This window comes from Oryzias latipes, chromosome 24 (assembly GCF_002234675.1).
Source record: "Oryzias latipes chromosome 24, ASM223467v1".
In the NCBI taxonomy this organism is placed as follows: Eukaryota; Metazoa; Chordata; class Actinopteri; order Beloniformes; family Adrianichthyidae; genus Oryzias; species Oryzias latipes.
The window spans coordinates 14,796,596-14,812,395 of record NC_019882.2 but is presented as its reverse complement, the minus strand read 5'-3'; the positions used below and the strand labels follow the sequence as shown (position 1 = coordinate 14,812,395).

The 15,800-nt window shown below is 39.3% G+C and overlaps 1 protein-coding gene across 4 annotated transcripts in view; it reads right to left on the bottom strand.

The window, feature by feature from the left end:
- Positions 1–992: 992 nt before the first annotated feature.
- LOC101165932 (intersectin-2) overlaps positions 993–15,800 on the bottom strand; it is a 38,020-nt gene continuing 23,212 nt past the window's right edge. For 3 of the 4 annotated variants that reach the window (XM_020714499.2, XM_020714501.2, XM_020714500.2), the window contains 23 exons: positions 15,667–15,747; positions 15,090–15,229; positions 13,209–13,683; positions 12,834–12,997; positions 12,683–12,743; positions 11,171–11,394; positions 11,053–11,093; positions 10,809–10,975; positions 10,660–10,693; positions 10,461–10,582; positions 10,247–10,343; positions 8,955–9,146; positions 6,317–6,438; positions 6,128–6,234; positions 5,338–5,521; positions 5,154–5,252; positions 4,890–5,057; positions 4,589–4,801; positions 2,767–2,888; positions 2,603–2,685; positions 2,198–2,281; positions 1,935–2,108; positions 993–1,745 (listed from right to left, as the gene is read on the bottom strand). In XM_020714499.2, the coding sequence (XP_020570158.1) occupies positions 1,594–1,745; positions 1,935–2,108; positions 2,198–2,281; positions 2,603–2,685; positions 2,767–2,888; positions 4,589–4,801; positions 4,890–5,057; positions 5,154–5,252; positions 5,338–5,521; positions 6,128–6,234; positions 6,317–6,438; positions 8,955–9,146; positions 10,247–10,343; positions 10,461–10,582; positions 10,660–10,693; positions 10,809–10,975; positions 11,053–11,093; positions 11,171–11,394; positions 12,683–12,743; positions 12,834–12,997; positions 13,209–13,683; positions 15,090–15,229; positions 15,667–15,747 (3,306 nt within the window). In that variant the 3' untranslated portion in view covers positions 993–1,593. The remainder of the gene's footprint in view (positions 1,746–1,934; positions 2,109–2,197; positions 2,282–2,602; positions 2,686–2,766; positions 2,889–4,588; positions 4,802–4,889; positions 5,058–5,153; positions 5,253–5,337; positions 5,522–6,127; positions 6,235–6,316; positions 6,439–8,954; positions 9,147–10,246; positions 10,344–10,460; positions 10,583–10,659; positions 10,694–10,808; positions 10,976–11,052; positions 11,094–11,170; positions 11,395–12,682; positions 12,744–12,833; positions 12,998–13,208; positions 13,684–15,089; positions 15,230–15,666; positions 15,748–15,800) is intronic. The other variant, XM_011491810.3, reaches the window with a different exon arrangement.

Sequence of the window (15,800 nt, the reverse complement as noted above, 5' to 3'; positions counted from 1 at the left end):
CAAGCTTGCTTTTTTTCTTCACCAAGGTAAGTTAACATTTTCCATGGTGACTTCTATTGTACAGTGAGTCTATCTATGGTACTGAACCTGCAATCTTCTGATCAGAGGTTGACCGCTCTACCTCTGCACCACAGCTGGCCCAAAATCTCTGGTATATTTTTAGATTGATATGAAGAATTATTTTTGTTACATTTTTATTACCTGTGGAGCAAGTCCTTCATAATTTATGGTAGATTTTAAGAAACAGTTTGCAGTATAATATCATTTATTTAATTATATTCTTTATATTACTGTAACTACAGTCTTCTTCACCACCAAGGAATAACAGGCAGTGTGAGGATATTGTGTTCATGACTTTTGATTTTTGTCTGTTGCGGTTAACTTCTTTATCATGCACAATGGTTTATCACATGGTTCCATATTAGCTTAATACTGACTTAAGATTTAGCGAACAGATGAAAATGCATGGAAACAGTTGAAATAAAAGCACCAAATTTAAGTTGTATTGTTTTTTTTTCCATTTAAGTGTTTGGAATTAAAGTTGCAGCCTTTTCTTTAAATCTGGTATTTTTATTTCATTTAAAATGTTGCTATTGATTCATTTTGAAATGCATGTGTGTATATTTTTCTTTTGCTCCAGTAACTAATGACAAACATGAAACTATGCATCTAACATTTGTCCAAAAAAAAGTTAGTCTCTTGTCAGTTTCCCTGTGGGGATGAGTTCTATTCCCATTCTTAAGTGACGTGTTTCAGGACTCCCCGACGATTGACCCCCAAAAGAACAGACACAGTTTGTCTTATTTAAGTTTAAAAAAAGAAAGTTTAAGACCAGAAAACACAAAAGCATCTTTTTTTTAGTATGTGCCATTAAAACAGCAATTAAAAACATCCAGTTCCTGACCAGAGCATTGCCTCAAACAGAACTAGTTCTGTCCCAGCTCCCTCAGTCAGATACAGGTATTACACTCGCATTTATTTAGGAAACAAAGTTAATTTATTTCATTATTTTTTTATTTGTTATGAAACCTTGTGGTTACACCACAAAGTCAATGTGCAAAGTTTACAGACATTCCGACACATTTTCCTTCATTAGCTGTATAGCAAAATCTTTACATCTCTTCCTTTTTCACACACATCTCAAGCTTTAAAGTAAAAGAAATCCAGTGATGAAGTGGAACATTTTAGCAGTCTTCTTAGCATAATATCTGGCCTGAGGTCCAAAAAAAAAAAAAAAAAAAAAAAATTCGAATTCAAAAATCCCTAAAATTTTTATGTCATATTGTGCAAGAGATTGCATAGGCACGTCTTACATTTTTATTTCATAAAAGATTTGCACAGTGATAGCAGTTTGCATAAACAAGCAACATAAAATCTTTAGGTACTCTGATGTACTAAAGCCTAAAATGTCATCAAAAGGTCCAACAGTGTTAAAAAGACAACATGATGCTAACGCCACCATGCTTTAAGGTCTGAAATGTAGTTTTTTGAGTTCATCTGACGATTCCCTGCGTCTGAAACAGTGACTGATGTGCTTATAGATGTTGGACTGCCATTGTTTTGAACTAAGATTGGTGTGAACAGCAACGTTGCTCATCTGCTTGGCTCGTAAAGCTGCAGGTCAAGTTTGACCCACACTTCTCCTGTGGGGACTTCGTGCAGCAGCAGGCGGCGGTTTGCTGCTCCTTTGGTCTCCATGTCTTTCTTTATGGTTGCCACGGGAACCTCAGTGCGACCTAGAAAATCTGAAAAGGAAAGGTTTTTAATTCCACAGTGATACTAATATGAATAAATTCTCAGAATAAAAACTGCTTAAAAATATTAAATAACTTAATTAAAGCATTTTGGGACCAGTGTTGATGCCTGGATTTTGTTTATAAATATATATATATATATATATAAAGCATTAAATACTGTGTTTGTGTGGCACGAACCGTCTGGAGAGAACTGATCTTTTTCAAACACAGTGATACACAGGACATCCTGGTAGAGGTCGTTGATGAAAAACTGGCAGCTGAAGTTCCACTTTGGGTTCGGGGTATCACTGGCCGGACGGGATGTGTAGCACTGAGCCCCCATCGTCAGCTCACAGTAGGGATTACTCTTGCCTGAGGAAAAGAAGAATGTTTTTTTGCTATTGTCCAAAAAAAGCTAAATTAGTTAATTATCTAAAAAAGACAAAGGTGTGTTTTCTCACCATTTGGTTTACAAGCTTTGAGCTCCTGAGCTTCAATGATGGTGACCAGCAGTCGACCGATTCCACTCGTCTTCAGGGAGCGGGCTGCAGATAAACAGAGGTTTGAAACCCACTGAAAACTTCAAAATATGCCAAATTTAAATATATTTGGGAGTGTTCAAATGTTCTTTCAGTCAAATTATATTAAAAAAAAGACATTTTATAAAACACAGTATTTTACAAGCAACTTCAAATATATTTAAAAATTGCAGGTTTAGAAATAGAAAGGGCATTTAAAAAATAACTAAATAAAACTCCCATTAAAAAAAGTATGTGCAACCCTTTAAAGTGTTTTTTCAGGTAAACTTTGCAACTTTACCCCTTCTTCCTAATGGAGTTGAGTATTTGTGGAAAGTTTGGGCTCACCTTGGTATGCTTTCTCTCTCTTTTTCTTTTCTGTCTCTATAAAATGTTCAGATGCTGCTTTTATTTTCTGCACCCACGTTGCCCTGCAGAAAAAGATCAAAAGAAAAACCCCTTTTACAGGTTGCAGCAACCCGGGGATAGTGCATCTGTGCGTGTGTGCATACCTCTCACTCAGAGTTTCGGTTTTGAGCGTGTAGACGCGATCGATGTGCGAGACGTGGAAGACCGGCTCGTCGCTGGATGGATCCGGAGGCATTTTCACTAGAACTTCGTTCAGAAACAATGGCTGAAGAGAAAAAAAAGCTCGTTCTTAAAGAAATACTGAAACTTTTGCACTAAGAACTCTCTCAGTCCCTCTGAGCATATACAGCGGGGAAAATAAGTATTGAACACATCAACAAACAAAAAACATATTTCTAATCGAGCTATTGACATGAAATTTTCACCAGATGTCGGCATCAACCCAAGTAATGCACACATAGAAAGAAATCCAAACATTTATGTGCATGAATGAAGTTATGTGTAATAAAGTGAAATGGCACAGGGAATAAGTATTGAACACGCTTACTGAAATTTATTTAATACTTAATGCAAAAACCTTTGTTGGTGATTACAGCCTCAAGACGCCTCCTGTATGGAGAAACCAGTCGAATACATTGCTCAGGTGTGATTTTGGCCCATTCATCCACACAAACTGCCTTCAAATCTTCAAGGTTCCGGGGGTCTCTTCTGTGAACCCGGATCTTCAGTTCTTTCCAAAGATTTTCAATTGGATTCAAGTCTGGTGATTGACTGGGCCACTCTAGCAGCTTTATTTTCTTTTTCTTCAACCAGTTGAGTGTTACCTTGGCTGTGTGCTTGGGATCGTTGTCTTGCTGAAAGATCCACCCTCTTTTCATCTTCAGCAGATGACAGCAGATTCTGATCAAGAATGTCTCGATACTTTTCTCCAGTCATTATTCCTTCAATGATATGAAGTCGACCAGTATCACATGCTGAAAAACAGCCCCACGCCATGATGCTCCCACCTCCAAACTTGACTGTTGGTATGGTGTTTTGGGGGTGATGTGCGGTGCCATTTTTCCTCCAAACATGTGTCTTATGACATCCGAAGAGTTCAATTTTGGTCTCATCTGACCAGAGTATCTTCTTCCAGAATGTCATGGGTTTATCCAAATGTTGTGTCGCAAACTCCAAACGAGCTTCAACATGCTTCTTCTTCAAAAATGGAGTCTTGCGTGGTGTGCGTGCATGGAGGCCATGGCGGTTGAGTGCATTACTTATTGTTTTCTTTGAAACAACGGTACCTGCTGATTCCAGGTCTTTCTGAAGCTCTCCACGAGTGGTCCTGGGCTGTTGGAGAACCCTTCTGATGATTGTTCTGACTCTTCTGTCTGAAATCTTGCGAGGAGCACCTGGCCGTGGCAGGTTTATGGTAATGCCGTGTTCTTTCCACTTCCGGATGATGGCCCCAATGGTACTCACTGGAACTTTCAGAAGTTTAGAAATGCGCCTGTAACCAATGCCTTCAGTGTGTTTTGCAACAATAAGGTTGCGTAGGTATTTGGACAGCTCTTTGCTTTTACCCATCATGCAATGCTTCTTGTCCAACACCTTGCTGGTGAGAAACCTTTTTAAAAGGCATCAATCAGGACTATACCAGCTGATATTACTTTGCACTAATATGGGGCAGGTTGACCTTTTGAATACGGACAAACTCCAGCTGCTTTCTTGGCTTGCCAGACCTTTTTACCCCTCCTTTTCTTCATGTGTTCAATACTTATTCCCTGTGCCATTTCACTTTATTACACATAACTTCATTTATGGACATAAATGTTTGGATTTCTTTCAATGTGTGCATTACTTGGGTTGATGCCGACATCTGGTTAAAATTTCGTCTCAATAGCTCGATTAGAAATATGTTTTTTGAGAGAAATGTTGACGTGTTCAATACTTATTTTCCCCACTGTATGTCTGTGACCATACCGTTTTGTACATCTTGAGCTGAGCACTGGTTTTGGGGCTGAACAATTTGTCCGATCCCGAGAAAGAGAAATGTTTGGTACTGTGGGTGAGGAGGAGGAAGTCGTTGAAGAGGAAAGCCCAAAGCTCTCGGGTGCCTTTTGTTTTGTAAAGTCGACCGCTGTGGAGCAGCTTGCGTGGCCCCAGGCAGTTAGTTAAAGAGTTAAAGACCAAATTCTGGAAGAAAGATTTTGACAAAATATTACTCGACTGAGGTTTAAGCTGAAATAGCTGATTTGCATCTGACATCTCAGGGTTGGTCTACCTCAATAGGCCCTTCACACTGGATGTGGCTCTGCATCCACTCCAGTCGGTCCGAGTTCTCCTTCTCTCTGACCCCCTCGTTCACCTGAAAGCACAGCTCCTCAGCCCGCTCCAGAGCTTCCCGCAGGGGTCCGTGGTCTGCGTGGCTTTCTGGGGTGTTCTCCAAGATCTGACCCAAATTTAAAGGCAGTTGGCAAAGAGACGCAGCCCAATGAATAGAAAGGCATTCTAAATAACGATGAGATATCTGACCTGTTTTGCTTACATTTTTTATCAGCAGAGGGTAGCGAGTGATTCGTTGCATGGGCTTGAGGAGGAAGCTGGACAGTGGCATTCCTTTGCAGCGGTAGTTAGTGGCTATCTTCTGCTCAGAGGACAGAAAATTAGATTTATAACTTTGCATAGAAACATTTCTATGTGAGGATGAAGTTGGCCCATACGACTCTCACTCGTAGGAAGTCTTTGAAGTCAGGCTGGTTGTTGGTTTTGCTTTGAAGCAGTGCAGCAGCATTGAGTTGGCCGGAGCAGAAGCAGATGTAAGGATGCATCTGCGCGAGCTCCGACGCCAGCACGTCTCCTATCAGCTGAATGGGCATGTTCTCCCCTCCGGTCTTTTTGCGTGCCCGCAAGGCTCTGATGTTCAAAAGTAAGCAATCACAAGCAGGAAAATTTATTACATAAATCCCTTTGTATTGATTTATCTTGAATGCATAGGAAAATTGTGATTTTTGGGACGATGGGGCTTAATGATCTAAAATAATTTGCAGGGAAGATGGGAACTTAATGATAGTTGTTAAATTGCCTGAATTTATGTTTACTTTCTGAGACCAGAGGTCAGCAAATATGAAACAATAATGAAGTGCAACCACTTTATTTTCAATATTTTAGCAGAAAAAGATCAATTGATAGAAATGCTGTACTTATTAAATTATGGCCTCCCCCCTGTAATCCTTCCACTAGTTTAAATGTAAATATAAAAAATTTATTTGTGTAATATTTCAGACTTAAATTCAAAAAGTGAAAGACCTTAAACACAGAAAAAAGTTTAAAGATTAAATTTAAGTGTCAATTTTTAACATTACTGATAATTATATTTTAAACCTATAAAAACAACAGTGAAAAAATACATTTTTATTGATATCAAGTTGTACTTTAATGCACCTATGTCTGCAACTTATTTCCAGTTAGACCGTTATTGTTAAAAAAAACAAAAGGGTATTTTGAAAATATTTGACCTACTTGAGAAATTTATGGTTGCACATAATAAGCTTCCTCCAGTTAACAAAGATGGTGGCCATCTCTGCTTCCGTCAAGCGCCCAGACTCAGACATGGGCTTGTGGAACACCTGAGCGTGCAGAAACGGGTCACGTCAGAGCTTCATGCGCCAGAAAAATGGGAATCACCAAAAAGCAACGATTGGTTTGCACCTCCAAAACCAGTTCCAGATCCTCCACGTAGGTTTCCTCTGTCTGAATGAGCTCATGAATGTAACCCTGCCGCTTCCTCTCTTGAGGGGTCATGGTGTCCAGAGTCATCAGGTCTGCACACCCTGTGGTTCACACATGTAGGCATGCAGCATGTGTGCAAGGCAAATATGACCAAAACAGTTGCTGTTTTTAAATAATTACACTAAAAAACACTCCCATTTGTTTGAAAAACTCATTTTATTATCAGTTCTGTGATGTTTATTTACACAGTGAGGCACATTGTCGTTGCAGTGCATGGACCATGCGGTGCCAGCTACAATGCTAGCAAGGATGTCGCATTAAAGAAACAAAAAGCACCGTTCATGTTGGAGCGCCCCTCCAAATGATTGCATAGGTGTTAAATAAATCTGATGACAGACAGAAAAAGCTGTTGAAGACGCAGCTGGTGGTTCCAGTTCTGTGGTTTAGAACGCGGCTAATATAAAAGTTTGTAGCACATAGCATTTCCCCCCTGGAGTCTACTATTTATGTCTGCTTTTATTTTTCCTTTTTTGTGCTGGTGATATATCACACATCAGTACAGGGTGGATCTAAACGTCAACTACTTGCAGGCATTATTTAAAGGACAAGTGCATCAAAAATGAGGCATAAAATCACAATCAAATGAAATAAGCAGCCGAGTCTTTACATTGGTCCATTTTTAGCAAGGCGTTATGTTGTTAGTGCAAAAATGATTCACCCATCTAAATGAGTACTATCATTCTAATTTACAGCCTTTATAGAAAACTAAATGACTTCAATTCACAATAAATTCCATATTATATCATAAAGCTTTCATGTTTTCTCTCTTTTTGTAAAAGATAAGGCCAAAATAATCCATAACCAATATTTTTGATTATTTTGTTTGCTTTTTTCTGACTAAAAATGACGCAGACAATTAAAAAATAACATTAGGGATAGACACAGTATGCACCATAACTATCTAAATATATCTATGTATCCAGTTTGTTTATGCTTTTTCCTTCATTTAGTGTCTGTTAAAGGGCAAAACCTTTAATTTAATAAGAATTGTCCAAAATGCAAAACGTCTTCATCTTTTAATAGCTATCAATTATTATTATTTTTGTATTTTTAGACTAAATTTGTGTTGAGTATGAAAAGCTTCATTGACATCCATCCTGAACATCCAAATTGATGGCATTAAGGGAAGAGAGCCAGAAACGTGGCAAAGAAAAAACAATGTAACGTTCAGCTCATGTATTATCTCTTACTTTTTGACCTCAGCTCCCATAATCTGCTCAGGATTCTTTTACCATCTAAAGAAGAATTTAGAGAATAGATGAAATAAATGCAGGTCCTGATCATTTTTAAAGGAAGAAACTTTTTTATCTTAGCATGTTTGCCAAGAATATCAGAATATTGACGTAGAAGATGCTTTATTTTGGAATTATCTTATTTTAGTTTGAGAGAAATAAAAAAGTTTTGCCAATACTTTTAATCATTTCTGAATAAACTTTTGTATACTTTTGTATATAATTTGTTAATATTCCATCATCTCCATGAACATATTTTGCTGTTTGCTTGTGTTAGCTTCTGTTCCTTAAACATACAGATAAAACTTTAGTTTGGCACTCCCTTATTTTCAAATTAAAAGTTCCAAACCTTCTAAGAGTTATGTCTAGCTGCCTCCGCTGGCCTGGAATAATTAGTTAAAGACACATTGAGGAAAGAGTAGAGATAGCGAAGAGGATCAGTGAGCAATAAATGTTCAATGTGGTAAAAAAAATGGAAGTTGAGAGGAAAAAGAAGCCAGAGGAGAAAAAAAAGAGGTGAGGAGCACAGAAGACCACAATCTTAAACAAGTGGGGTGAAAAGCGCAGAACTGGGCTGCTCTTGGTGGCACCGGGGCTTCCTGCCTTGACAGGGGTATTTGCTTAAACACATGGGGGGAGACAGAGGAGGAGGAGGAGGAGGAAGAGGAGCAGAGAAAGCCAGCACTACTGTCCTACAGAAAGAGAGAAAATGGATGGAGGAGAGGGAAAGGGGAAGTGAGTGAGATGTGGGAGAGACAGCATACATTAATATAGCTTTAATATTAATGCTGGACTCTAACATGCATTAATTATGCATTTTTGGAAATGTAAATGTTAGACCTAATGATACCAGCATGGTGGTAATGTCTTACTTTTTAGTAATGAAACACAGATGGTGTGTGTTTGTGTGTGCTGGTGTCTGTTCAAAACCCATTTATTAGGATAAAATGTTGCCACTTTATTCTAACTAAAGGTTGGCTGTGAGCGACAAAACAAGAAATGAAGTCAAACATGTATTTTTTTTACACTGCTTTAAGATATTTAGTGATTCTTCCAATCCTAATCCTAAACATTTTTTCACATTATGCCTTTAATTAATCCTAACTTTTCAGTTTGGTTTGTATGACTGTTTCCATTTCATGTCAAATATGGAAGTCTTTTAGTGCTTGGTAGTTTAAACACATGTGAATCCAATCCTGTAGAGTTGTCTACACATTAGGGGCAAAAGGTGGTTTCCACAGTCATTCCAGCTGCCTGTATGAATTATTAATCTGAGTGTTCCTGAAAAGAACAAACAAACATAAAAATTCCCATGCTGTACTTACATTGCTGGCTGGGGTCCGATTCTGTCGTCATCTTGATGTAGTTGGTGGGGAGAAGGCCGGTGACCCCGTTGACCTCTCCTTTCCACCAGTCAGGGTTGGTCTTGTCGAGGATGTTGATCAGCTGACCCTTGGAAAAGCTCAGCTCGTCCTGATTGGCGGCGGTATAGTCGTACATTGCAATAACTTGGCAAACTGAGTGATCGGAGAAGACACACAGTTTAGTTTGACACTTTTCTTACTTGTGCTACAGAAAAATGGTAAAATGCTAATAACATTTTTATACCTTAAGCTTAATTTAATCAGAGGAAATCTCATTATTGTGTTTTGTAAGGGCAACCTGACAGAGCATGCAACATTTTATGGATGGATATGAAATATAAATGTAATAATAATAGAAAAAAAACAGTTTATTTATTCGTCTACATAAATGAATGTAAATATTAACTTAATATATAAAATATGCACCACAGTAGAAAATTCAGTCATTATTTGGCAGAGGGGAAGGGGGGCGGGGTTATGTTCTTATCAGTTTTCAGCTTCAATTGTTCAACGCTTTTTGTACAAACTTTGTAAAACAAAAATGCTTTTTCAAGAGTAGAAAATAAAAGAAATAAATTAGAAGTATAAGAAATAAAGCAGCTAATTTAAATTAAGAAAATGATAGTTTGGAAAACAATATACTGCAGGTTAAGGCGGCAAAGAAAGAACATGAAATCCATTATAAAAACATAAAATGTTTACCCCCCCCCCCCAAAAAAATAGACTACAAGCCAATAAAAAATAAAATGAAGGCATTAAAAAGATTAATGTAAACAACTAAATACACTTGACTGCAAATACACTAGAACAAAATATCTATCAATGTTTAAATTGTAAGTTTTTCCACTTATTCTAAGAAACCAAAGACTCTCATTTCTGGTAATGCCTAAAATCTGTTTTATTTTGTAAAAAAAAAAAAAAAAGAATTTCAACCTTTGTTAATAAAATTTATACTTTGAGTCATTTGTTTGATTCGTTCATTTTAATTCATAAATTGTTACAAAAATAAATAAAAGAAAATAATGTTATGACCTTGACATTATCCTTAATTCTTCATTCGTAATCATAAATAGACATATTTGCACTTATACATACAATAAACACACGAAACATTAAATCCATTAAATGTGATTGTTTTAACTAGTTTGTACTTTTAAATTTCATATAAAAGAGGCATTTTGTACTTGCTAAAAGTAGAAAAATATTAAAGTCAATCCAAAACAAGAAAAAAACGTAGTGATCCGATTTGTCACCTGGCAGAGGAGAAGGGGATGACTTGGTGCTGGAGGGCCCCAGCAGCTTAACATGGGAGGAGTGAAACCATCCTCTCTGTGGCTTCTTCCCACGAGCCTGCAGGAAATTTAAAAAAAAAAGCAACAGAGTTTATTGATTTGCAACACACTGAGAGATACAGACTTTTTTTTTAATGCTTAAGAGTTGACATTAATTTCTACTGAATTTCCTCACCTGCAGTTCCCCAAGCCACCAGCCGGTGGAGTTCTTTGCACAGATGACAATCAGTTGTCCTGGAGATAAAAGAAGCTGATGTGGTGCTGGGGCCTCAGCGGTGACGACAGACTGTGCGATTTCTGTTGACCAGACAGAATATAAATCAGAAATCAACAGCAAGAAAACTCTGCTGTAGATGCCGTGTTGTTTTTCTTACCAGGTTTTTTGGCAGAAGCCCCAAGCCTTGATGCCTAAATGTGTGAATTGATAGTAGCAAAAAAGAAACAGTTGTGAAACAGGCTTTTATTTTGCAAACTGCGTGGAGATATCTTTGATGTTCTTACTCTAACAGTTTGCGTGTCTCACCTCCGGCTCAATTGGGCGGACGTAGTTGGAGGGAAACACTCCTGTCTTGTCCCCGATGCATCCTCGCCACCACTCCCCCTCTCTGTCCGTCACCATGACAACATCTCCCTCGGCAAATGTTAGGTCCCCTGCCTCTGGGCTCTCATATGTGTACAAGGCCACATATTCTGGTTCGGATGGACACAAATCAGACTAAATTGTGATGTCGGGAATTCTTACTACAACGCAAATTTCTGTAACTGACCTTCCAGCTGAGCGGAGTCGGATGAGTCAGTTCCATCCGCCCTGTCATCGCAGCAACACATGTTGAATAAATCCAAGTTATAATTTAGCACCACAGAGAAAGAGCTGCGTCATCATACTCTCCACTGCCGTCCATCTCCAGAGTGACGTAACTTCTGGGGAACCATCCCTGCGTGCCGTTGAGCTGCCCCAGCCACCACTCATCCCTCTGCTGCAGCACAGTGATGATGTCATCCTGCGAGAGGCTCAACAGCACTCCGCCCACCTCAGGTGGGGAGTCTGGGTGACCACCTGAGGTGGCTGACCACGAAGAGATGGCCCTGGCGAGCAGAGTGACCGAACACTGGAGAGCAAAGCGCAGGCATCAGTCAGCAGGTAACTTTCTCAGCATTTGACTGAGGACAGACCCACTAACACAAACGACGGTCGGGTGGACTTCAGCAAACGGCAGAGTGTGACCCACAGAGAAGCTGAGAGAGGATGAGTCCCAACAGGGAGAAGCTAAAAATACATACGCGTGCTGCGGCAAAAGATGTGCGTGCACGTTTGTGGCACCAGCAGCTGGTCTGACACATCGAGACCCACTTACAGTGTAAGGCCAAGATGAGCCACCATGATTAAAATGGCGTTTTTGGTGTTATTAACATGTTCTTGTGTAATTTTTCTGATGATAGAGGACAGATATGAAGACAGTTAGGCTTAAATTGCACTTTTAAGTATTCCTTTATTCAAATTGAGATGCTCTAGTGTTTGTTTTGTTTTTGTCCTCTCTGACCTAAAAGTGTCTAAACAAGTCTTTTCTGTTGGACATTGCTTCCTCCTTCTGGATGTTTTCCCTTATTAATAGGGCATAAAGAAAATACACTTAAACCATGGCTACGTGTATGAATGATTTGGACTATTTGAGTTTCTACGACCTTTAAACATTTGACTTTTTGATTTGCTGTGATGCACATCTTTCACTGCCACTTGGTTGTGTTGTATTTGAAGCGATGCTTTAAAGTCCCAGTCCAATCATCTATTTTCAAAGGCGTTTTCCACTGGTCTTTTGTTGTGAATACGAATATGCCTTTGTAGCCAAAATAAAAAACACCTGTAATTTTCTAGGACACAGTTTCTGCAGAGCATCAGTACATTTGAAATTTACCCCTGAGTTGTGGGTTGGACTGTTGGCAAAGAGCAACCCCGCCCCCCTTCCCCTCCCCATTCTTGAGAGCGCAGAGCAAGGAGCTTGTGTCCCGCTCGGCGTATTTTCTACGTCACAAATACCATCTTTTACAAACAGCATTCTTTCATCTGCTCCTGATTCACAACGATTTGAACAAAGAAATGCATCTCTTAATGCATCTCTTAATATATGTTCTCAATCATCAGAAAAATGCCACAAGCCCATGTAAAAAAAAACAACACAATTTTTTATCAGAGTGAGTATTTAATCAAAATCAGAGTAAAAAATTGTGAGAAAAAATTATTAATATCAGCAAAGAACATTGTATTCTGGAATGTTTCTTGCAGTTTAATGTGAAAAAAGACTTTCTTCCATGACATTTACCTTAAATCTGAAGATTAAAGAGATGATAACAGAAAGATGGAATGCTTTAACTACATCTGGCATATTAAGATCGTCTCACCTGTGAAGGATCTGAATTTACAAGAGCAGTGTTATTGTCTGCTTTCTCCACAGCTGGATCTCTGCAATACAAGTGGGACCAGCTTTAAGAGACAGCACTGGACACAACTTTCAAGGAAAATATCCAAAACTGCTTAACTTTGGCCTCATACTTTGTGTTTGGTTGAAGACAGGATTTCTTTCCAGCAGCAGGAGCAGCAGCTTCGGAGGTGAGGAAGGTGGGACATTTCTCTGCGTAACTCTGGGGGAACCAGCCCCTCTTTCCACAGTACGTCCCACACAACCAGCCAGGCTCGCCCACAGTGAGCTCATTCACCTGCCACAACAGACAGAAATATGCAACAAGGTGAGATTAGAAGAAAAAACATTTTGCATAACAAACAATAATCCATCCATAAAATAAGTGGTAGCAATTAGTCATCCAGTTAGTTTATTAAAGGAAATATTTTCATGTAAGAATATTTTTCGCTGATATTAAGCTGCAGATTATTAATGATATTTAAAAATTATAGAAGCTTTTTTCTTACCTGGATGAGGCAGTTTGCATCTATACTAAGCTCATCTGCGTTGCGGGCAACAAATGAATACAAAGCTTTGTATGTTGTCAGCTGTCCTCCTCTTTCCAGTTCCTTCTTCTTCATCACCTCCAACTCCTTCAGTTTCCTCCCTTCTTCCTCTTCTCTCTTCTTCCGCTCCTCCTCTTCCCTTCTCTGCCTCTCCTCCACCTCCTTTCTCCTCCTTTCCTCTTCCTGTTCTCTTTTCTGCCTCTCCTCCTCCTCCTCTCTCCTTCTTCTTTCCTCTTCCCTCCTCTGTTGCTCCTCTTCCTGTGCTTTCTCCTGGGCAGCCCGGAGGCGAGCTTGTGCTTCTCTCTCCTCTTCCTCTCTCTGCCTAGCCCACTGCTCCTTCAGGAGCCTCCTCTGCCGTTCCTCCTCTTCTTCTCTCTCCTTTTTTTCTTTTTCTCTCTGCTCCTGCTCTCTCCTCTCCTGCTCCAGCTTCTTCTGTCTGTAGAAAAAAACAAAAACAACACTTTAAAAGACTTCACGGGATGTTTTTTCTTTTACCAAATATCTTGTAAATTTTAACATCTACAAGGAATTTGAATCTAAAACCCCTAGATCAGAGCTTTCTTATTTTATTATTTTGCATCAGTTCAAGACTTTTTTTTAAAAAAAACGTCAGAAATTTCACTGGATTTTCACTAACTCGTAGACTAAACAGGTCAAAATACGCTTGGTTGTCAGACTGTAGTCCAGCAGCAGTCTCTAGTCCAGAGTTTGTAATATTTGTGCCAGACATCAGTGTGACCACAATGGCTGCAACTCTTCCTTACACTAAACTTAGTAGAAAGCTGCATTTTATATAAAAGTGCTTCCTATATTATGAAGGGTTTTAACATGCATCATTTAACATGAGTCTGTTGAAAAAACATCTGCAGACTCTGTGTCACATCTGTCTGCATGGACCCACTCCAATCATCTTTTGATCTATTTTTAAATCGTTCCCATTGGTCTTTTAATTATGATTATGTTGTTTATAGCCAGAACCCCCCCCCCCCCCCCCCCCCCCCCCCCCGGTCATTTTCGAGGGCTGTATCTGCAGAGCTGCAGGAGTTTATCAGAAATTAATCTCCGAGCTGTGGGTGGGAGGAACCCTAGCCCCACACAAATTGTCCTGCTAGCCTACAGCCCCTCACAACCCCAACCTAACACTAGGGGTGCAACAAAAATGGCGAGCAATATTGGAACTATCCAGCCGTACATTTTTGTCCTGATCCCAGCTCAGATGAAGAAAACAAAGACGTACATTTGTCTACAAGTGGTTGCATCAGAATGGAGCGGAGCAGGGAGACTGTAGGGAGACCTGGTGTATTTTCAAATGGCATTTTATTTGTCTGCTCATGATTCACAGCAATGAAATATTGAATTTTAAGCTTAATTCTTTAATATATGTCCTCTATCATCAGCAAAATGCAACCAGAACATGTTCATAACACCAAAAACACAATTTTTTTCAGGTTATTTATCGGAGATTGTAAAATGTATACAAACTGTAAATGAGCTTGTAGAGTTGATTATGGCGCAGTGTTAAAGTGAAGAATAACTTTCTTGTGTGTTTACAATCTTTTCCTACTCTTCTGTGTTTCCATGTACGTGCAGGACTGTTCCCCCTAAATTGTGAGCCAATTAAAAAATGTCCACTTTGTGGTGCCCTGAGATGCTATGAAAACTGGAAGCAGTCAGGCGGAAAGCGTTTTAATCCAATGATTTAATCCAATGATTGCTGAGTTCCTTTCATTCACTGATAGGTAGCTATAAGACAGCATGGGATTGTCTTTTTAATTGTGAGTTGTACTCAGGAGACAGAAATATTCTGCAGATTGTGCAGCTACATCAAAAACAAGTGTTCACCTGGTTGCCTCCTCCTCCTCTCTCCTCCTCCTTTCTCGCTCCTCCTGTCTGTGCCTCTGCAGCTCTTTCAGTTTTTCCTCCTTGACTCTGTACAGGTCATCCAGGACAGCCTGCTGTTTCACCTGTTTCTCCCTCAGCTCCTGGTGCATTTAAAAGGAACAAACACAAGGAGAAATAAAATAAAAAACAAAACGCTGGCATCTTTAAAAAAAAAACAGTAACCACTACAGACATATCACAACTGATGAATTCACAGAAACATGCAGAAATATAAAATTGCATTCATTTGAGGCTGAAATTATGCAGATGAAACATTCAGTGTGTTTTACCCTCAGGGTGTTTTCTGTTTACATAGATATTACAGGCAGAAAAAATCCCACGGAGGGCGAAAGCAAGAAAAAAGGGCGGACATGGCAGCAATGCAGGTTTCAGTTTGACTCAAAAAGCAACAATGAGCAAACACAAGAAACAAGCTGGAAAAAGCGATTAAGGATCAAGCTAAGGAAAAAATGGAGATGACTTAAACAATAATGTTGTGAAAAAGAAACAACAGATTGGGAGGTGAAGAGAAGACAACCTTGATAAGAAGGAAGAGCTGGCTGAGGCAGGCCAGCAGGGACAGAAGGCCTCGCAGGACACAGTCATCTATTTCCCCAAGCTATTAGAAAAGAATATGGAGTGATAAAGACAGGACACAAAATATAAAGAGGA